The 20,854-nt window shown below is 57.7% G+C and overlaps 10 protein-coding genes across 10 annotated transcripts; 2 read left to right on the forward strand and 8 right to left on the reverse strand.

The window, feature by feature from the left end:
* Positions 1-199: 199 nt before the first annotated feature.
* Positions 200-2,080, reverse strand: SPRG_00991 (hypothetical protein; the record flags this gene model as incomplete). Its single annotated transcript, XM_012339195.1, has 1 exon — positions 200-2,080. The coding sequence occupies one exon, from the start codon at positions 2,078-2,080 to the stop codon at positions 200-202; it is 1,881 nt and encodes a 626-aa protein (XP_012194585.1).
* Positions 2,081-2,554: 474 nt separating this feature from the next.
* SPRG_00992 (hypothetical protein) lies at positions 2,555-4,460 on the reverse strand (the record flags this gene model as incomplete). The annotated part of the gene is made up of 2 exons (XM_012339196.1): positions 2,555-2,681; positions 2,731-4,460. 2 exons carry the CDS (start codon positions 4,458-4,460, stop codon positions 2,555-2,557), a joined length of 1,857 nt encoding a protein of 618 aa, XP_012194586.1.
* Positions 4,461-4,903: 443 nt separating this feature from the next.
* SPRG_00993 (hypothetical protein) lies at positions 4,904-6,945 on the reverse strand. The gene is made up of 9 exons (XM_012339197.1): positions 6,535-6,945; positions 6,127-6,487; positions 5,945-6,078; positions 5,830-5,903; positions 5,729-5,783; positions 5,554-5,672; positions 5,400-5,501; positions 5,114-5,356; positions 4,904-5,065 (listed from the first exon to the last, which is right to left on the reverse strand). The coding sequence occupies exons 1-9, from the start codon at positions 6,925-6,927 to the stop codon at positions 5,020-5,022; spliced, it is 1,527 nt and encodes a 508-aa protein (XP_012194587.1). The 5' UTR covers positions 6,928-6,945; the 3' UTR covers positions 4,904-5,019.
* Positions 6,946-7,057: 112 nt separating this feature from the next.
* Positions 7,058-9,501, forward strand: SPRG_00994 (hypothetical protein; the record flags this gene model as incomplete). The annotated part of the gene is made up of 9 exons (XM_012339198.1): positions 7,058-7,268; positions 7,315-7,431; positions 7,473-7,657; positions 7,703-7,859; positions 7,907-8,380; positions 8,430-8,599; positions 8,643-8,804; positions 8,858-8,911; positions 8,962-9,501. 9 exons carry the CDS (start codon positions 7,058-7,060, stop codon positions 9,499-9,501), a joined length of 2,070 nt encoding a protein of 689 aa, XP_012194588.1.
* A 211-nt stretch (positions 9,502-9,712) lies between these two features.
* On the reverse strand, positions 9,713-10,963 carry SPRG_00995 (hypothetical protein). The gene has a single exon (XM_012339199.1). The coding sequence runs from the start codon at positions 10,919-10,921 to the stop codon at positions 9,803-9,805; it is 1,119 nt and encodes a 372-aa protein (XP_012194589.1). The 5' UTR covers positions 10,922-10,963; the 3' UTR covers positions 9,713-9,802.
* Positions 10,964-11,426: 463 nt separating this feature from the next.
* Positions 11,427-12,447, reverse strand: SPRG_00996 (hypothetical protein). Its single transcript, XM_012339200.1, has 5 exons — positions 12,267-12,447; positions 12,146-12,208; positions 11,950-12,101; positions 11,696-11,897; positions 11,427-11,645 (listed from the first exon to the last, which is right to left on the reverse strand). The coding sequence occupies exons 1-5, from the start codon at positions 12,426-12,428 to the stop codon at positions 11,538-11,540; spliced, it is 687 nt and encodes a 228-aa protein (XP_012194590.1). The 5' UTR covers positions 12,429-12,447; the 3' UTR covers positions 11,427-11,537.
* A 545-nt stretch (positions 12,448-12,992) lies between these two features.
* Positions 12,993-15,096, forward strand: SPRG_00997 (hypothetical protein). The gene is made up of 9 exons (XM_012339201.1): positions 12,993-13,535; positions 13,576-13,656; positions 13,702-13,770; positions 13,817-13,966; positions 14,010-14,156; positions 14,201-14,446; positions 14,495-14,571; positions 14,623-14,763; positions 14,814-15,096. Exons 1-9 carry the CDS (start codon positions 13,025-13,027, stop codon positions 15,045-15,047), a joined length of 1,656 nt encoding a protein of 551 aa, XP_012194591.1. The 5' UTR covers positions 12,993-13,024; the 3' UTR covers positions 15,048-15,096.
* Positions 15,097-15,366: 270 nt separating this feature from the next.
* SPRG_00998 (hypothetical protein) lies at positions 15,367-17,270 on the reverse strand (the record flags this gene model as incomplete). The annotated part of the gene is made up of 2 exons (XM_012339202.1): positions 15,367-16,468; positions 16,528-17,270. 2 exons carry the CDS (start codon positions 17,268-17,270, stop codon positions 15,367-15,369), a joined length of 1,845 nt encoding a protein of 614 aa, XP_012194592.1.
* A 296-nt stretch (positions 17,271-17,566) lies between these two features.
* Positions 17,567-19,382, reverse strand: SPRG_00999 (hypothetical protein; the record flags this gene model as incomplete). Its single annotated transcript, XM_012339203.1, has 1 exon — positions 17,567-19,382. The coding sequence occupies one exon, from the start codon at positions 19,380-19,382 to the stop codon at positions 17,640-17,642; it is 1,743 nt and encodes a 580-aa protein (XP_012194593.1). The 3' UTR covers positions 17,567-17,639.
* A 359-nt stretch (positions 19,383-19,741) lies between these two features.
* On the reverse strand, positions 19,742-20,652 carry SPRG_01000 (hypothetical protein; the record flags this gene model as incomplete). Its single annotated transcript, XM_012339204.1, has 2 exons — positions 19,742-20,077; positions 20,119-20,652. 2 exons carry the CDS (start codon positions 20,650-20,652, stop codon positions 19,742-19,744), a joined length of 870 nt encoding a protein of 289 aa, XP_012194594.1.
* Between the last annotated feature and the right edge of the window lie 202 nt (positions 20,653-20,854).

Consider the following 20,854-nt stretch of genomic DNA (forward strand, 5'->3'; position numbering starts at 1 on the left):
CGAAGGTTGCGCAGGGCGGCGAGTGCAGAAATATACTTGGCACCACGTAGTCCACACCACTCCCGAATTTCAAAATATCTATTTTCTAAAACAATATCGTTGCAATCTATCAACTTGATACAAACACACGCTACGCAGGGAGCAGCAAGCAGACGCTTCTCGCGCGCTGTCGAGCGAGACTCGGCGGCGCGTCGTATGGTTACGAGAGGTACCCCGGGGTATGAGGCATGCCACTGATGTTCAACTCGTGCAAATGCTTGTAGCTCGACGTTTGCTGGATCCGTTTGCGATGGACGTGGACGACGAGGACCGACCCGATAAGCTGACTGAAGATGCGCTGGAGTCGAGCAGATGGAAGCAGGCGATAGAAGAGTTCGTACTGCACGTTGCAGGTGCGCGTGACGTAGGCGTCCGAGACGTGGAGCATGTTTTTGACCAAGAGAAGCCCGCGGTCGAGGACAACGTCGCCGTTCACGTTGGTCGATGTGCACCCTTCGATCGACGTGGTGACAGACGAGAGGTTGGACACGCCGAGGTACTGCAGCACCGAGTTGGTCCGAGGCACGCGCACGGTGTACGGAATGGACTTGGCGTTGAGGTAGACGCATCCAATCGCAACGAAAACGACGCTGCCCGAGACGAGCGGCGAGAGCCAGTAAAGGCGAGGAATCGCGTCAAACGCAAAGCAGTTGATGGAGGTCGCGAGCCGACACGTGCTCGGCACGGCGTTGCTTTCGGGGGCGACCACAAATGCTTCGAGGCAAAAGACCAGAACCCAGTTGACGACACTGGCCACCAGGAGCAGCCACGTCTGGGTCACGAGACGCGGGTTGAACCAGATCTGAATCAGCGTGCCCGTCATGATGCCGACGATCGATGCGAGCTGTGCGGGGCCGATGTACACCAAGTACGCTTTCCCAAAACTTGGGTTCTGGTACATGTACGTGCTCAGCGTCTGGAGACTGCGGTCCCCGTAGAAACTCAAGAGCAAAATCACGGGGCCAATGACGTTCTTGGACAAGTAGACGGGCACGCAGCAGATGACGCTATGTCGCAAGAACACAAACTGGAGCAGCACCAAGTAGACAGTCAGCAGCCAGAGGACGAGCGCGCTCTGAAAGAAGATCGATTCGCAAGTCCAGAGCAGCGTCACATAGCCTTGCATGTCCATGAGCCAGCCCAAGCCCGTGGCCGTATTGAGCGTCGCGCAGCTGCCAAAGGGAAGCACGTCCCACGGTGCCAGTACTTGCACGATGCCGCCGTCGTACTCGTCGATCGCCTCGACCGGCCCCAGCCGCATGTCGCCGTGCAGGCCGCCTGTAAACGTAGCAACGTGTCCAGGGTTTAGATAGACTTGTCGACGCGCTGCGACGCCAATGTACGTGGCCTGGCCGTGGCTCACTTGGATTGCATACGTGTTGGCGTCCAGCGGCACGTCATTTTCGCAAATCCAATCCGGATCAAATTTGCGTTGCGAGCAGAAGGCGAGCGTGTCCACGGTTGCGCTCGAAGCGGGGCTCGCAGCAGGGTAAAAGCTGGCTCGGCGGGGCATGCACGTGATGGCGACATCGTGCTCGGCAAGTGAAAACTGCGCTGTCGCTTTGTTCCAGCCGCTGAGGTTGTTGATGTGCTGGATCTTGATTGTCTGCGTGGCGTTCTGAAAACGTGGCTGGTCAAAATTGGGAATCAGCGCAAAAGATCTGGCCACGAGGCGCCAGATGTCGTTGGACCGAGGGAGGAACGCTCTCGCGCACGCCTTGTCCTGCATAGCGCACTCTTTGTAGTGCAAATCACTGAGCGAGATGCTCGCGTCGACGCTTGCGTTCTTGATCGAGAGGAGGACGCTGTCGGAAGCTTGGAGAAGAGCGTTGATGGGGATGTTGAACTGGTTGCTCGTAAATGTCTCGATGTTGAGACCCATAAAGACAGGCGTGTTGGCCATCCTGCTAAGAACGTAGGTGCACACGGCGAGGAGCGTCGCGAAGAGGAGACACAGGAGCGAGAGCGCCATGCCTTGGCCGCGCACCCGGCGGCGCCGAGTGAGTTCGGTCGCGACCCGGATACGGCGAGCGCTGGGCATCTCCGACTCGTGGTATTTTCTGACAAGCGTTTCAACACCAACAAGCAGGCCTTCCATGGACGAAAGGCGTCAACAACGCGACTCGAGGTTTTCATCAGACCGCCAAAAGCGCCGTTGTGAACGCGACCGTCGGCGTCCTCTGCGCCTCTCTTGCAGTATGAGCAACTCGACACATGGGAATCAACTGCGGACGACCAAGGTTACATGCGGGTCGAAAGGTACGTCCTGTACGTCGCGTGCCTCTACCATGGCACGTTCGTGTGTCAGCGATGCACTGAGGTCGATTGATGAAGACATTAGCATCCTAAAGTTATGAAAAAGCCTAGTTTTCTAGATCCACAACAACGGTACGATGTGGCAATGTCGCTAAACGCAAAACGCTACTGTGTAGATGATAGGCAAGTTTTAAACATGAATTAATTGTACATTAGTATGCAGGGGTGGACAAGTCGTCCAAGCTCAACGAGACGGGTGCTACGTGAGGTACCCGGTCATGCCGTCCATGCGGCCAGTGTCCATTTCATGGAGGAACATGTGCTGGAACTCACGCATGATCTTGCCGTCGCGGACCTCGTAAATGAGGATCGAGCCCACAGCCTCGCTGAACAAGCGGCGAAAACGGCGGCGTGAAGCGATAAATGAGCTCGTACTGGACGTTAGAGCTGCGCGTCATGACCGTGTCCGAGACATGGAGCATGTTCTTGATGAGCAAGATGCCTTCGTCAATCCCGACGGACCCGTCGCCGTAGACTAGCGCGCAACCGCGCATCGTCGTGGCAATCGTGCTAAAGTCGGGCACGTTGAGGTATACGAGCGCCGAGTGAGAGGGCGGAATGATCACAGCACTCGGCACCTTCTTGGCGTGGACGTAAATGACAAGAACGGCCACAATGATGATCGCGCCGGAAATGACGGCCGAGAGGTAGTAGGTGCGGGACACCTCGCTGTAGATGAAGCAGCTCGTCGATGTCGCGAGGCCACAGCGCGCCGGAACGTTCTCGTTCTTGTACGGAAACACAAATCCCTCGAGCACGAAGACCACGATCCAGTTGATGATGCTAAAGAGCATGACCAGCCACGTCTGCGTGACGACGAGCGGGTTGAACCAGATCTGGATCAGCGTGCCCGTCATGATGCCGACGATCGACGCGACTTGGATAGGCCCCAGCAGCGAGTAGAACCGGGATGGAAAGTTGCCGATCGGGTTCTGGATCAGAAACGTGCTGAGCGCTTGAGGATTGGCGTTGCCGTAGAACGCGACGAAGAGAATCGCGAGACCGACGACGTTCTTGGACATGTACACGGGCACGCTGCAGATGACGCTGCGCCGCAGGAAAATCAGCTGCAGCGCGACCAAGTAGATGGACATCGCCCAGAGCACAATGGAATTCGTCACCATGAGCGAGTCGCACTTCCAGATCATGGTCACGACGCCCTGGATCTGCAGCAGCATGCCGAGATTTGTCTGAAAGTTGTAGTTGTAGCACTGCGTCACGCCCAGCACGTCCCATGGCGCGCTCGCCTGCACGATCCCGCCCTGGTACTCGTCGATCGCAGGCACGGTCCGGAGAAACTGACTGCCACTGAGACCGCCCGTCACCTGCGCCGTGTGCCCCGCGTTCAGGTACACCTCGCCGCGCTTGCAGACGCCAATGTACGTCGGCACGGCCTTGTTGACCTGGATCGCGTACGTGTTGACGTCCAGCGCGACCTCGGCCTCGCACATCCACTTGGGGTCGAACTTTTGCTGCGAGCAGTACGCGAGGCTGTCGACGATGGCGGTCGACTCGTCTTGCTGGCTCAGGTAAAAGCTCGTGCGCCGCACCGTGCACGTAATCGCCATGTCGTGGCCGTCAATGTAAAACATCGCGACGGCCTTGTTCCAGCCGCTGAGGTTGTTGATGTGCTTGAACTTGACGTTCTGGGTTTTGTCCTGGAAGAGCGGCTGGTCAAAGTTCGGGATGAGCGCAAACGCCTTGCCGATCGCGGACCAGATCTGGTTGGACGCGCCGAGAAATGTGGCCGCGCAGCCTTGGTCGTTCTTGCCACACGTCTTGTAGAGCAGGTCGCTAACGGAGACCGTGCCGTCGACGGGCGCTGCAGTGTAGTTGGTGTGCACAAAGCCAGAGCCTTGGAGAAGCGTGTTGACGGGTACGTCCCACTGGTTGTAGTCGAAGGCTTGCATGACGACGCCAAAGTAGACTGGCGTGTTGGCAATCCCGTTGAGGTAGTAGGTGCTGACGGCCACGAGCGTCGCGAACCCGAGGTAGACGAGAGAGAGGATGAAGCCAAAACCCAGCGACGGGATGTTTGGAAGACTTGTTTCAATGGGCTGCACGCGCGTCTTCTTGGACGAGACAGATAACGACGTCTGTTGCATCGGCGTCGAGGAGGTCGCGAGGTCATGTTTCGAGGGGCTCAGCCAAACGGCCACCGGACCTACGGGGCTGGCTCGCATGGACTCAAGGCGTGTGGTACACTTTGCTAAGAATAGGTCGACGGCGAAGGTTCAAATGCGCTCGTTTCATGTTGCACAGGTTGTCGTTGCCGTTGTCTTGTGACTCCAAAAGTTGCTTCCAGAGTGTGTTTAACTACCACACATCATGTGGCTTGGACACTCGAGTCGAGTTGCCGAGAGCGTTGCCCGTTGTCGCGAAAGGGTTAAATGAGAATTTGTATTGCAGAAATCTGCGGATCCGCATTGAAATGTCGGCGTCGGCCTTTTTTAAGTGGCATTTTCCTGGCGTTTTGAAACGCCAAGTAGCGAAGCAGGTCTGTCACTGGACGGCTGCCACTGCTGTTCAACTCGCCAATCAACAGTTCGTGGGTTTGGTTGCATTTAAACGGCGTTTGTACATAAAAGTGGGAGACCTCATGCTTGGAGGAGGGTCTACGCTGTCTATAAGACGAAAGGCTTGGTAACGGCGACATGGTGCTGCTCAGCAGCCATGGCTGGACCGCGGTCGTGCCTCGACCTCGGATCGCCTATGCATTTGTTTGGTAGGGGTGTAAAAAGAAGGGGACATGGCGTACTTGGTCGATAGGTGCTGGTTGGATTGGAACTTGGTCGCACTTGTGGGGGCCTTATCGACGTCGCCTTGGTAGACGTGGCCGTCCATGCCAACAAGATAGCTGTCGTAGTTTAAGCTCGGAAGTGGTTGTTTGGGCAGAAGCTTTTGGGGCTTCTCGTAGCCCGGCGCGTGGCCCTGAAAGCCGCCGCCATAGTTTGGTGCAGCCAGCACTGAGTTGCACGCCAAGCAGCGCTCCTTCTCCAAGCTACCACGTGTGATTTAAACGGCGCTGAGGTGCAAAGCAGTACCTCGGCAGCGGCCCCGACCGCCGGTGGATCGAGTGTTTTGTAAGCATCGCGGCGTCGGGCTCTTGGCCCATGGCGCTGGCCTTGGTGACGGCGACAAACATACTACGCTCGCGACATACATATCAACTCGAAGGATTCAACGATTCGCATGTACCTGTCGGAGAGCGTCTTGAGCAAGAGTTGCATTTCGTCACGGTCGGCTTTGGATTTCAGTGCCGAGAAGACGTCTTCCTTGTTCATCTTGAGATCGATGAACGCGCGGAGGTTCTCGACCTACGTTATCACATGCATACATTGAGACCAACGAAGTCTGAGGAGGAGGGACGCACTTGTTGGCGCACGCGCGAGTCATACAGCACTTGCTCCTTGACTTCAAGTAAATCTCTACATCAAGCGTTTGAGATCCCATATTGAATCTACCATTTCCCACTTTTTGTCGGCTTTGCTCGCCGAGAGGTTTTGTACGAGGTCCTGCAAGTCGCGGCAGTTGCGCTTGAACTCGTCCTACGCGCGGTTAGGCTTTCGTCGCCACGAGCAAGGTCAACCTCGTCCTCGTTGATGGCCGACATGGCCTTTTGCAGCTGCTCGATGATCTCTTCGTACTTACTTTCGATGATGAGGTCGACTTTAACGCGGTCGGCCTTCTCCAAGAGTGCCCGCTGCACTTCCTCGACCGCACCTACAAAGGTGTCCTTGGCCGTCGTTTTTTGATATCCTAATTGGATACTTGTGTTGTCGTCGAGCGACTTGCGCGCCTCAAACATCATGTCTTGGATGCCCTTGCTCTGGCGAGCAAACTTGTCGCTCGTGTCCCGCAAAATGTCTTCTCGGCGCTTGTTGTCTTCGTGGTAGAGTTCGAACCAGTGCGTGAGCGGCCGGTTGTTGTACATGACCACGTCCGTCGTCAAGACGACCTCTTCCTCCTCTTCGTTGACCTTCTCTTCGAGTTGCACAAGGCTTTCTTTCGCGGCAACGATCTCGAGCTTGACACTTGACACGTCGTTCTCGACCTTGGCGACGAATTGTGTCAGCACCGCCTTTTGGCTCTCGACGGCCAAGTCCACGACGCGGACCTCGTCGCGGACCACCTAGACGAGGATACGTCTGGCTCCATCTTGTCGAATATCTGCGGTACCTTGATCTGACTGTCGAGGCCCTGCAGTAGATCAATGCGCTTGGCTTGCTGGACAATCTTGCCTTCGAGCTCGCCGACGCGGAGCTTTTGGGCCTCGACGAGGGCCTCGAGCGCGTGCGCCTTGGCATTTGCCTTCTCAATCTGCTTCTGGCTTTGACGCGCCTCCTTCTCGACGACGTCGATGCGGTCGCGGAGCCGGTCAAACTCGCCCGACATGCAGCGCATGGCCAGGGTCTGCATCCGGATGGCTTTCACGAGCACCTTCTTTTGCACGCGCGGGTGTTCGAGGATCTTGACACCTTGGAGCTCCTCGCTGAGGTTGTGCCATATCTCGGGCGACCCCAGGCCCTGCTTGAGGAGGTCGTCTAAGTCGTTGCGCTGGACCTGCATCATCTTGCTAGTACAACGGGGGTTGACGGATCTAATTTTACAACGGCGTCATCGGATTGGGCATCGCGCGTCCAGCAACGCCACATGATTGGCTGTTGGCGATTGCGCTTGTAAATGCGCAGTTGCATTTACGATGGACGACCACTTCGTGCACGAGGGCGTCCTCCTCAAGAAGATGCTCTTTGGCTGGCGCAGCTACTACTGCGTGCTGCGTGGGCGCAACCTCGAGCTCTACCACCCGCCCAAGCTCCCGCTGACCAAGCCACCGCCGAGCCAGAAGCCCAACCGCGTCCTCATCATCGACACGTACAGCACCGACTTTCGCCGCAGCGACCAGATCGAATGTACGTCTGCAATTGCAATGATAAGTTAGCTCAAAGCGCCGTGTAGTGGTCAATCCCCGGGGAACGCGCCGCGCGTTCCGCTTCACGCCCGATCAGCTGCTGCGGGGCGAGCGCGCGCAATGGCTCTTGGCGCTCCAGACAGCATTTCTCATGGACAACGTCTGTACACTGACCAAGGGACATTGCTCTGACGTGGCGTCGTAGGCACTGGCCAAGTACGGCCCCAACATCTCGGAGCAGCTTCTTCGTACGCCAAGAAACAGCTCAGCGAGTTTGGGGTCGTGCGCATGGACGACGGGATACGCCAGACGCTCCGGAAGCGGTCGATCCACGGCGACCTCTGGAATCGGTTCCAGACCATGGTGCACGAAGGCATTACGATCCAAGAGGTACCAAGTCGTTGAACACTTCCGACGAAGAAGACACATGTCTAGGTCGGCGAGAGCGGGACCAAAGAGTATTTATTGCGGGTCGACGACCCACCACGCGTCATCTTGCTCTTGCCACTGCACGAAGACGCTTTCGAGTGCAGCGATATGCAGAGCATTGAGCTCAGCAGTGTCATTTCAGCAGCGTTCGTCAACTCGAGCGGTGTGAGTTTGGATTTGATATGTGTGTGGACGTCGGGTTGATGATAGATGCACTGCGGAGCCTCACGTGGTTCACACTCACGTGCCTCGCCGACGGCGCGACGTCCATAGCGCGCACGTTTGACGCGCTGCGCACCGAAGTGCGCAGTCTTCTCGTCTTTGGGATTTCGCAGATTTTGCGCAACTTGCAGTACAGCCCCAAGCTCCAACTCCGGCGCCGCCTCACGCTGTCGCAACACGAGACGTCGTCCTCGGCCTTGCTCGCGATCGATATGGAGTGCCAGCGCGACGCCGTCATCCGCGGCTTCAACGTCAACCCGACCAAAGCCATTGCGCAGGCGATCGCATCCGGTATCATGCGCGGCGTCAGCGTGCGGTCGCTGGCCGATGCAAATGGCTCCATCGAGCGCTGCGTCGCACTCTTCCTTCGGCACACCAAAGGCCTCGACAAGGACAAAATCGGCGAGTACCTCGGCAGCGACGACGCCTTCTGCTTGCGCGTGCTCCGGGAATTTTCTCAGTGTACGCATTGATTGATGGTCGAGCGATCGTGGTAAGGTTCTGGACCTAGGCTTTTCGTTCGTCGAGAAGCCCTTTGAGGCCTGTCTTCGCACCTACATTGGCGCGTTTCGGCTGCCGGGCGAGAGCCAAAAGATCGACCGTATGATGGAGGCGTTCGCGCTGGCCTATGTGGCAGCCAATCCGAGTGTCTTCTTGCACCACGACGCAGCCCACATCCTCGTACGCACAGCAATCGCGACACGTCGAATTGACAGCGGCGTAGGCCTTCTCGACCATCATGCTCAACACGGACGCGCACAACCCGTCGATGCGCAAGCGTCCACGCATGACCCGCGACGAGTTTTTGCGCAACAACCGCGGCATCGACAAGGGCGGCGCCGACGTACCGGCGCCGATCCTCGAAGCGATCTACGATAGCATCAAGGTGCGCGCCGGATGCCTTCGCAATGACATGACCTTGGGCGTTCATCGTATTAGAGGCAACCACTGCTCACGGTCCGCGACCGCAACGACAATGGCAATCTCTTCTCGGTGCCGTCATCCTTCTCTCGATACGAGTCGCGGATACAGACCGTGCGTAGAACCCGGCGATGGCGGGCTGGCTCAAACCGTCCAAGTTCAACGGCAAGTGGGCGTATTTTATCCTCTCGACGCACTGCTTGTACTTCTTTCTTGGGCAAGACGACGTTGATCCGATGGGCTTTTTCGCGCTCGAAAACGTCGTCGTGCGAAGCGACCGGCCGAGTCAGTTTACGCTGCAAGCGGCGACGCCAGCACACAAGATTAAGGGCGTGACGTATCCCGCGACGACGACGTCAACAAAAACGCTTGCGCACAAGATGTACGCAGCTCTGACCTTCCACGCGGACGGCCAAGCCGAGTGCGACGCGTGGGTGACCATCTTGCGACAGAACGTGCTCGCGTCGCAACAACGCGCGGTGCCACCGACGCGGCACTCGGACAGCGTGCCCGAGTCGTCTTACTCGGTGACGAGCCGCGCCCAGCTGCAGCTCCGCTCGTCCTGGTCCCTCGGTAGCGCCGAGGACGAAGAGTCCAAACACAATGAAGACGACAGGGCGATGGTGCCCTGCTCGCCCCGCCAGTTTACGAGCATGGCGTAGGCCTTTTTGCTGGATTGAGCGAGGAGCGAATATCAACGGGTATCAACCATAATCAACCTGATACTTTATTATGCCAGCACCACTTGATTTCCAGCGCATCATGCGTGGTATGCGACATGTCCATGGCATGGGGCCGACTTCAAGCGCTAGATCACAAGTCGGACGATACGTCGCTTGCTTTGTTGGCTGCTGCTGCTTGGAAGTCACGATTCTCTTCCTGGGAGAGACGACCAAGGCGAGAAGACTCGAGCATGCAGCTACCTAATATTACTATATTCATGATCACTCGAACGAGCGTTCTCTAGAGCGCGTTCTTGACCGACTCGAAGACCGCATAGCTGATGCTAATCGCCGGCACGGACTTCATAAAGTTGGGCAAAATACCTCGGTACAGCCCCCAAATGCCGTGGGCCTGCACGATCTTGACGAGGCAATCGCGCATGCCGCTGTACACGACGTGCCGGCCCTTCATCCCCTGCGCCTGGAGCTTTGTGCGCACGACCTGAAGCGGGTACGACACGATCTGACCGCACGTGCTCGAAGCCGCGCCAAAGAGCAGCACGTGCCCGACGCTTGGCGCGTGGTCGTACTTGTTGATGTACGCCTCCTTCATCGTGAAGAAGAGCGCGAGGTCGACGCCAGCGTACGGTACAATCCCAAGCAGCGACGGCGTGAGGCCGCGATAGAGGCCCGCGACGCCGTCCTTCTGCACAATGCTCGAGAGGCAGTGGGCGATACCGTTGTAGTCGCCGGGCTTGGCGAGGCAGAGGTACGTCTTGGCCATCTCGAGCGGGTAGATCGCCAGCTGCGCCGTTGCACCAGCCGCACTGCCCGCAATGAGCTTTTCCATTCCGTTGAGCGGTCGGTTCTGGTCGTGGTTTGGAAAGTGGCTCGAGATGAACGAGAAGGCCCAAAACTTGACTGCGGACTCGGGCGTCACCTTGATCGAGTTGGCGCCATTGCCGCGGAAGAAGGCTGTCCAGCCGCCCGACGCGTAGATCTGGCGCGAGATGGACGAAATCGACTCTTGGCACATGTGGCCGTGCGCGTTGCCGGCCTGGAGCGCCACTTTGACGCGGTCCATGGGTGCGGTCGCCGTGCGTGAGATGATGCCAGCGAACGCACCCGCGATAAAGCTCTTCTCTTCGATCGTCAGCTGAGGCGGCTTGATGGTCACGAGCTCGCGCACCGCGGTGACGTGCTCGGCCCACCAGGCTGGGCTCGCGTGCAACGAGCGGCCTTCATGGTGCGAGGCGAGCGACGGTGCAGTGGACGTCTCAGGGTCCGCCTTGTGTGGTGACGGGGCCGTCATACTACGAGGTATGGGCGACCGAGGCCTGTGGGCGAAGCGACTTGCGTTGTCAAGTGACAGCGGGTCAGGCGTCGTCGCAGCCACCATTTGCAGTCTCGTCGTCATCATTACTCGGCAACCATTTGGCACCAAAGGGTCCGGGCAATCCCGTCGAAGTTCGCACTTGCATACAAACGCGCCTATAATCCGTAAACAGACAGCCGCACGCGCCTCGAAGTTCAAGCGAAACTTCGCCTTGTCGCATATTCTCGGGCCAATCACGTCGCATAAACGTGGGAGAGTGGGCCAATCAGTGCCAATGCCTATGGTGATGGCAGCGTGCCCGTTGGGTGACCGCAGACGACGCCGCCGCCGACGCCGCCGCCTACGTGGCACGCGGTGGCACCAAGACGATCCCGCTGCCCGACCGGCGCCGTGGCGCACAGAGGCTCGATAGCTCCATTTCGAGCCCACGCGCGTCGCAAGAATCTTCGGCACTGGCACTTAGATTCGTCGCAAATGCCTAAATTGGGCGAAATGGAAATTGGGTTCGTTTCCAGATCTGGGCGCACGGAGCAGGCTCTGCCAGACCGTGCAACCTCGTGTGCAGTCTCTCCACAAGCAAAGCCTACTACGGGGACACTCGCCTCGAAGAAACCAGCAAGCGAGGATTGACGATCCACTCTGCGTGACGATCGACGACGCGCCTTTGTTTATGTACATGCAGTTGTCTAAGTGGTGGTTATTAAAGCAAGCTGATCTGCAACGACGGGTCCATGCCGGCAGCCTTCATTTTCGAGCTCGTAGTGCGACCGTACGGCGACGTGTCCCGCTTCAAGAAGCTGTCCTGGATCTACAGACATGCGTGTTGGACAAGGCATCGAGGGTCGCACACAGGCGTACCCAGAACTGCATGACGTTGAGAAAGCTGGGGCAAATGATCATGACGACGATGAGCTCCGACATCGGGTGCATGGCCAGCGGGCTAAAGAGCGCATTGCCGATCGCGCCGAGTGGACCGGCGGATGCAATCAAGACCGACGTCACGATGCCCTTGGAGAAGACAATGATGCTAAGCCACGCGGCGAGCTGGATGCCCCAAATCCTGCAGTGGACAAGAACCATGAGCACACAAGCACGATGGATCGCGCGCGTACCGGTACGAGGGCGGGTTGCCGTAGTCGCCGCTGTCGTGGATCGCGTGCCAGTTCAAGGACACGGCGAGTTCTTGCTGGAACTTGAGCAGCGAGAGTGCAATGAGCATGCCCAGCGAGCAGTCGGTCACGAAATTAAGGAAGTACCAGATGCACTAAGTTCCACAATCAATCAAGCACCAACGGAGGCGCGACGTACTTGGTCTGTGACGGGCGGCAAGGAGATTGCGATCAAGATGTTGGTAAAGTGTCCCACGACGGCCTAGAGAAGAGAAGAGAGATGAGGCCGCGTCGCTGCGGCGGCTGCAAGCGACACGCACCCCAATGCCTTGCTTCCCGACGTCCAAGGCCCAGATCTCCAGCGACCGCTTCGGACGCTCCACGTGGCGCTTGTACCAGAGCGACGCGAGCGCAATGGCGAAGAGCACGGCCTGCACGAGGTACGTCTGCGGCCCCGAGAGCAGCTCGCAGCGCTGCAGCATGACGGCAAAAGATCCAATCTACCGTCAAAGGGCGCCATCCACGCGTATCCGGAATTTACCGTGGAAAACGCGTGAAATGTGAAAAACTCAAAGAATCGAAAAAGAAGGTGCTCCCCACGCGGCTCAGAGTACTTGCTTTCAACTGGTGTCATCGGTCGAAGGACCTGATGCAATGACGTTCAATATGAGCATTGCTGCTCTAAGTGGCGTCGTATAGTTGGTCTCTTGATGCGCTTGATTTCCACTGTGCAGATTGAATATTAATCCGGTGAAAAAGAGTATTTTCAGCCAATAAGAGATCGTATTTTGAAGAAATGGGTTTTCAAGGCAAGGCCATTGGCTCAAAAGGCTGCTGAGAGCCCCTACCGTAGATGTACAGTACAGTAGGATAGACCAGGGCGTTGCACCAGACCCAGGGATGGACTCTACAGCAAGGCGACGGGAGGGGCGCCGCTGCCTCCTTATACCAGCGCCGACAGCAGTCGCTGAATCTGGAAGCGCGGGCTCCGTATCCGGACAAATCCATGGAAGGGTACTCGGCCGCAAAGATACCACCGACGCAGTTCGAGAAAAATTGGGCGCAACTGCCGCTGTCTATGTCGAGCCAACCACGCCATATGACCCATGCTGGCGCTGCTCAGTACAGCACAGCACCTCTTACGGCCGCCGACTACTCTCTCGAGGCGCACAACCCGACCGCCGTCGACGCCATGGCCACCGCAACGCCGACGACCACGTACCCTCCGCCGCCCGTCCTGACGTACAACAGCCGCCCGCAAGCGAGCGGGAGCCCGATCTCGTCCGCGCGCTCGTGGATCACGGTTCCGTGCCAGAACCCGTCGGCAGCGCCGTGCCACCGGTCGCTGCACGTCTGCGCGGTGCACAAGGACTCGATGTACATCTTTGGCGGCTACGACGGCTCGAACCGCGTCAACGACTTTTTCGAGTACAACTTCAAGCGCAAGGTGTGGGCGCAAGTGCTCGCGATCGGGATCCCACCGACTCCGCGCGACCGCCACGTCGCCGTCGTGTACAAGGACTCGTTCTACGTCTTTGCGGGCTTTGACGGGAGCTCGCGCGTGAACGACTTCATCGAATTCAACTTTGGTATGCGACATCACGACGCTATACCTTTCACTCTGTCTAGTCACGCAAAAGTGGAGCCCCGTGGCGGTTGCGTCCGGCATGCCCCCGAGTCCGCGCCACAGCCACGCAGCCGTCGTCTACGGTATGTGATCGCTTCTGCGCTACCGAATGCGATGTGGCTGTGCAGACAAATCGCTCTTTTGCTTTGGCGGCTACGACGGCAGCTACCGCAACGACTTTTACGAGTTCAATTTTGGTGCGTAGCCCATGACACGCCGTCCGTCATCCTTGCGACTGCGTAGAAACCTGCGTCTGGTCCCAAGTCGCGGCCACTGGGCGGTTCCCGCGCCCGCGGTACCGCGCGTCACTCGTGACGCACAAGTCGACGTGCATCCTCTTTGGCGGCCACGATGGCTCCCGGCACCTCAACGACGTGCACGTCTTCAACTTTGGTGGGCTGGAGAGGCTTGCAACAGTAGACTCATGCTGCCGTAGCATTGCGGTCGTGGTCGATGCTGCCCGTTGAAGGCCCGGCGCCAATTCCTCGCGACAGCCACGTGGCCGTCACGCACGGCAACTCGATGTACATCTTTGGTGGCTCGACGGGCAGCGCCATGAACGACTTCCACGAACTCAACCTCGGTGCCTTGACAAATTCATGTTCAATGGACCTGAAGTTGAGCTAGAAAACAACGTGTGGCAGCCTATGGCCTTTAACGGACCGCCGCCCGGACAACGTTTCTGCCATGTCGGGTGCGTCTACGACGACAGTCTCGCGATCTTTGGCGGCTACGACGGCTCGAGCCGCCTCAATGACTTCAAGGAATTTCGCTTTGGCGAGGAAGTCGAGCTCGATATTCCGCCGCCATGCCTCGTCAACGACCTCCGCGACCTTGTCAACAACCAAACGATGAGCGATATCACCTTTCTTGGTAGTGTCTGCATCGTCTGTCGCGCGTCTTCTGATTGATGCTGTCTAGTCGAGGGCGTGCCGATTTATGCCCACAAGATTCTCTGTGTGCGCTGCAGCTACTTTAAGGCCATGCTCACGGGCGAGGTGCGTCTCTGACGTCCATCTCTCAGTATCTGATATGGCGTCTGCGTCTAGATGCTCGAGAGCCGCGCGCGCGAGGTCGTCGTCCCCGACGTGCGCAAGGTCATCTTCCTGGCCTTCCTTGAATATCTCTACACGGACCACGTGACGGTCGACGTCGAGACGGCCATGGAGCTCTTTGTGACTGCTGATCGCGTACGTCGAGTCAATATGCTATGTGGTTGAAATGTGGAGAATTTGTCTAGTACGGCGTGGACCGACTCAAAAAAATCTGCGAGAGCAAAATGCTGAGCTCGCTCTGCATCGAAAATGCCGCCAGTATCCTCCACGCCGCCGACATGCACTCGGCGACGATCCTTCGCGACCGCTGCATTGCCTTTATGCTCAACAACTTTGACGCGGTCACCAAGACGAACGCCTTCGAAGAAATGGGCCGCACTAACGTCGACCTCGTCTTCGAGCTCCTAAAGCGGCGCTAAATAGCCTTATGCGTACTAGTTCCGTCATCTAATATATACATGGTTGCCCTTCTGCGTCATTAAGACAGCACGAGAAGGCACGAGGTAGTCGATGATTATTGATGACTGATGACCTCTCCAGCACACCAAGCGCACGTGGTATCATACAAATACGGGTATGTTTTTTGGCCGAGCGCGAAATTCGATTTTATCGAGGGACAGGATTGGTCGCTCTATTTTTACAGCGCGAGGAAACTGCCACGTCATCCAGCCATAAGAATCAATAAGAAAAAGGATATTTTTAGTACATTATTATTAATACATGCTGAAGTTAGTCAAGTTAATCAAGAAACCCCGTGACATTGTCCATGTGTCCAATGTCCATTTCGTGCAGAAATTTGTAGCTCGACCGGCGCGTGATCGTCTGGTTCTCCATGTCAAAGACGAGCATGGACCCGACGGTCGAGCTGTAGAGTCGCTTGAGAAAGGTTGTCGGGATCAAACGGTAGATGAGCTCGTACTGGACGTTGCTCGTGCGCGTCATGTGGGTGTTGGAGACTCGCAGCATGTTCTTGATGATGAGGACGCCAGCGTCGAGGGCCGGCGTGCCCTTGGCCGAGAGGCCCACGCAGCCGTGCGTCGAGGTCGCCAGATCGTGCACGTTCGAGATATTCAAGTACTGGAGTACGGAGCTGGTAGGCAGAAGCTCGTGGGAGCCCGACCAGAGGCGCGAGTGCGCGCAGATGACGAGGATGGCGAAGACGACGACGCCCCCAGCGATGATCGCCGACTGGTAGTACGTACGCGGAATCGCGTCGAAAAGGAAGCAGTTGGTCGACGTTGCGAGGCCGCACGGATTGGCCACCATACTGTTCTGGTACGGGTACACAAAGCCTTCCAGATAAAACACGATGATCCAGTTGGCGACGCTGAAGAAGAGCACGAGCCACGTCTGGGTCACGACGCGTGGGTTGAACCAGATTTGAATCAACGTGCCCGTCATGATGCCAACGATCGACGCCATTTGCGCGGGCCCGCAGAGGATGTACCATCGCGCGGGAATCGCGTCCGCAGGGTTCAGAATCAGATACGTGGTCAGCGTCTGGAGGTTGGCGTTGCCATAGTACGCCACAAACAAAATCACGAGCCCCAGCACGTTCTTGGAAAGGTACACGGGCACGTAGCAGACGCGCGAGTGGCGCAGGAAGACCGCTTGCATGAGGCACATGGCGAGCGCGACGAAGAAGAGCACGATCGCGTTCGTGAGCATGAGCGAGTCGCACTGCCAGATCATCGTGACGGCGCCCTGGATCTGGAGGAGCCACCCAAGGTTGGTCGCAAAGTTGTAGGTGCCGCACTGCGACGCCGGCACAATGTCCCACGGCGCATTGGCTTGGAGAATGCCCGATTGGTACTCGTCGGTCGTCGCGACCGTCACAAGGCTCAGCGTCCCGTTCAAGCCGCCGTTAGAAGCGTGGTTTTACCCGCGTAAAAGTAAAACTGACTGCGCTTGGCGACGCCGAGATACACAGCGCGTCCGTTGCGCATCTGGATTGCATACGTGTTGGTCTCCATCGACACTTCGTTCTCGCACATCCACTTGGGGTCATACGCGCTCACGGAGCAGTACGCGAGGCAGTCGATCGCGGGCTTGAGATTCGCCACGTCGACGTACGTGATTTTCGCGCGCCGGACGAGACACGTGACGGCCTTGGCGTGCCCATCGATGTAAAACTGCACCGACGGTTTGTTGAACCCACTGAGGTTGTTGATGTGCTTGAACTTGATGAGTTGGTTTCTGTCTTGAAAAATCGGCTCGTCAAAGGCCGGAATCTGCTCCAACGCGTGGCCGATCGTGCTCCACACCATGTTGGTTTGGGCCACGAACGCATTGGCGCACGCTGCGTCGTTGACGCCGCACTCCTTGTAGTGGAGGTCACTCACGGACCACGTCGCCTCCGTGCTCGAGAGCGTCGATGGACTCGACACCACGACGCTCGCGCCTTGAAGAAGCGTCGTCACGGGCACGTCAAACCGGTTGTAGTCAAAGGCCTGGACGATGAGCCCCGTGAAGACCGGCTGGTTGGCGATCGACGTGAGCGTATACGTCGTGACGGCGACGACGCCCGCAAAGCCCATATAGAGCAGCGAGAGCGCCATGCCCATTCCGAACGGCAGCCGCTTGCGCACAAACGCGGCCGCCGACACGAGGCGGCTCTCCCGTCGGTTCTTGTCCGGAGCCATCTCGTCAATCTTTGACTACTTTCCCAATGACCGAAAAGGCCTTTCGCAGATTCGGGGTATATATAGTCGCCAACGTTATCTGCACCGAGAGTGAGAGGATCGCCATCTTGCTTACCGACATATTGATCGACAAGGATGGACCAGCGGTTGGCGCCGCAGCGTTTGGGTCTGCGTAGCACGTCGCACCAGCGTCGACACGACGATAGCGTCGTAGAAATGTGGTTAGAAGAACGTTTGCGGCGGTAAGTACCTGCGAGAGAGACGCCAACATGGACGATGTGTTGGTGACGACACGCAGAGACGCTTATAGTACTATCACATCACGCGACCTCGCTATTCTTGGATAAGATGACGTGTATTTCGGCCCTCTCAGACGCAACACGGCGGCGTGTCGCTGGACGCCTCGATCTTGTCGAGCACTTTGTAGCCGCTGGTGCGGCCGATGGCGTTTTCTTGGAGATGCACGACGTGCAGCGAGCCGATGGTGTCGCTGTACAGTCGCTTCACGAGCTTCGTTGGCAGCAGCATGTGCAGCAGCACGTACGGTGCGTTCGTCGTGCGCGTCAACGTATCGGGTGCCACGCGCAGCATGCTTTTGATGAGGAGCACACCATTGTCGGCGCCTCGCTCGCCGACGCAGCCCGCCGATGACGTGAGAAACTGCTCGTACTGTGCAGCGTTAAAATACGTGAGCACGGACGTTGGTGGTGTCGGAGGACTAAAGCGGCAGGCCGAGTGCACGTACACGGCGACGATCGCCAGCGCAACGACACCCATGGCGACGCCGGCCGAGACAAAGTGCATTTTCAGCACGGCGCTGAACACGATGCAGTTGGACGTCGTCACGAGCGCACAACGAGCCGGCACGTTGGTGCTCATGCCTGGAAACACGTAGGCTTCGAGGACAAAGACCAGAATCCAGTTGAGAAGACTGAACACGAGAAGGAGCCACGTCTCGGTCACCAGTCGCGGGTTGAACCACATCTGGACGAGCGTCCCCGTCATGATGCCGACGATCGATGCCAGTTGTGCGGGACCGCAGAACGCGTAGTAGTACACACTGCCGTAGCTCGGGTTCTGGTACAAGTACGTCGTGAGCGCCTGGAGGTTTTCGTTGCCAGCAAACGCGACGACGAGGATCGCGACGCCAATCACATGTTTGGACATGTCAACGGGCACGCAGCAGATGTGGCTTTGACGCAGAAACACAATCTGGACCAGCACGAGGTAGAGCACGATGGCAAGCAGGACGGCTGCGTTCGTCGGCATGAGCGAGTCGCACTGCCACGTCATTGTGACGTAGCCCTGGCACTGCAGTAGCCACCCGAGGTACGTGCTGCGGTCGAGGCTCTTGCAGCGGGCCGCGACGAGCACGTCCCACGCGGCACTGGCTTGCACGAACCCGCGGTGGTACTCGTTGATAGACGGCACCGTGCTCAGCGCCACGGCACCGAGCGCGCTGCCGCGAAAGGTTGCGACGTGGTTAGGGTTGAAGTAGACCTCGCCCCGCGGCGTGACACCAATGTACGCGGCGACGCCGTTCCGGACCTGGATCGCATACGTGTTGACGCTCACATCGACGTCCGTCTCGCAGACCCACTGCGGGTCGTACGGTCGCTGCGAGCAAAAGGCCAACGAGTCGACGATAGGGTGCGAGTGCCCAGCGTAGACAAAGCTGGCGCGGCGCACCATGCATGTGATCGCCATGTCGTGACCAGATATGTGAAACTGGGCCGACGCCTTGTTCCAGCCGCTGAGGTTGTTGATGTGCTGGAACACGACAATGTGGCTGGAATTCTGGAAATGCGGCTGGTCAAACTCGGGAATCAACGCGAACGCTGACCCGACCAGCGCCCATAGCTCGTTGGATGCCGCTGTAAAGCCACTGGCACACGTATGGTCGCGACACGCCTTGTAGAGAAGGTCGCTGAGCGATGCGCGGGTCGACGTGGCCGCGACGTTGCCAGACCCTTCGAGGAGGACATTGATGGGTACGTTGTAGAGGTTGGAGGTGAAGCCTTCTTGGACAAGGCCGAGGTAGACGGGCGTGTTGGCGATGCCAGAGAGCAAGTAGGTCGTCCCCGCAACGATCAAGGCAAAGACAAGGTACATCACCGCGAGGAATACGCCAGGGCGCCAATACAAACGCAGCTGCAGCCTCGGACCTCGTCGTGCATCTAACGACGGCGCCACGCGGGGCATATCGCTTGGGAATGCACGAAACGCACCTGCGTCTCGAAACGGGCTCCGTTTTGCGTTGGCGAGAAACCCCAAAAAACTGATGCCGTCACTAGGCGTGACATGTATTTGTGTTCATCTCTCTCGCAATGTTGGCTCTCTACGAGAGACGCGTGCATGAAATGGCAGACACCGTGGCTCATTCTATCGACGTTAGAATGCAGTCTGTTTCTGTTGAACGGGTGGTGGACTCTCAGCCACGGCGAAACGAATTGCACTCGAACACGGCTCTATTACACGAGATACCCCGCTTCGTCGGTCTTAACGTCGGTCGTCCCAGAGAGCAATGTGTACAGCGGTGTGTAGCTGGACCGACGCGAAATCGTCCGCTGTCTGATATGCACAACGAGCACACTGCCGACACCAGAGCTGTAGTACGCCTTCAGGCGGGCGGTGGGAAGCAGCCGAAAGAACAGGTCGTACTGTACGTTGGAGGTTCTCGTCATCGCCGTGCTGGAAACTTGGATCATGTCTTTGATGAGGAGAACGCCGGCGTCGATCCCAACCGAGTCTTCGTTGTCAGTGAAGAGGATGCTGCTGTGGACCGACGTTACGACAGACGCCAAGTCCTTCACAGCGAGGTATTGAAGAACAGAGTGTGTCCTGGGACCATGCCCGCGCCCTTCGACCATATGAGCGCGTGGAAATACATGGCAGCGATCGCAAGCAGCACGACGCCACCCGACGCGATCGCCGAGTAGTAGTACGTCTGCGCGATCTTGTTGTAGAGAAGGCAGTTGGTCGACGTGCGTAGGCCGCAAGGTCCTGGCACCGAGCGGCTCACGCCTGGAAACACGAATGCCTCGAGCGCGAACACCAGAAACCAGTTGACCAGACTGAACACTAGAAGGAGCCACGTCTGGGTCACGAGACGCGGGTTGAACCACATCTGAATCAACGTGCTCGTCATGATACCAACAATCGACGCCAATTGAGCGGGACCGCAGTAGACGTAGTAGCCCAGATCGAATCCAGGCTTGTGGTGAAGGAATGTGGTGAGCGTCTGGAGGTTGGCGTTGCCCCAGAAACCCACAAAGAGGATTACGAGGCCGACAACGCTCTTCGACATGTAGACAGGACCGAGGCAAATGGTGCTGCGCCGAAGGTAGACCCACTGAAGTGACGCAAAATCGACGGCGAGCATCCAAAGTATGATCGCGTTCGTTAGCATGAGCTAGTCGCACTCCCACGTCATTATGACCATGCCTTGGATCTGCTCAAGCCAGCCAAGACCCGTGGCTACGTCCAGCGTTCCTATACAGCTGCATGCCGGAAGGACGTCCCATGGTGCTCGTATCTGGAGAATGCCGCCTTGGTACTCGTCGATCGCACGGACTGTTCGAAAG

The sequence above is a fragment of the Saprolegnia parasitica genome (assembly GCF_000151545.1).
Source record: "Saprolegnia parasitica CBS 223.65 unplaced genomic scaffold supercont2.2, whole genome shotgun sequence".
Lineage (NCBI taxonomy): Eukaryota > Oomycota > Saprolegniomycetes > Saprolegniales > Saprolegniaceae > Saprolegnia > Saprolegnia parasitica.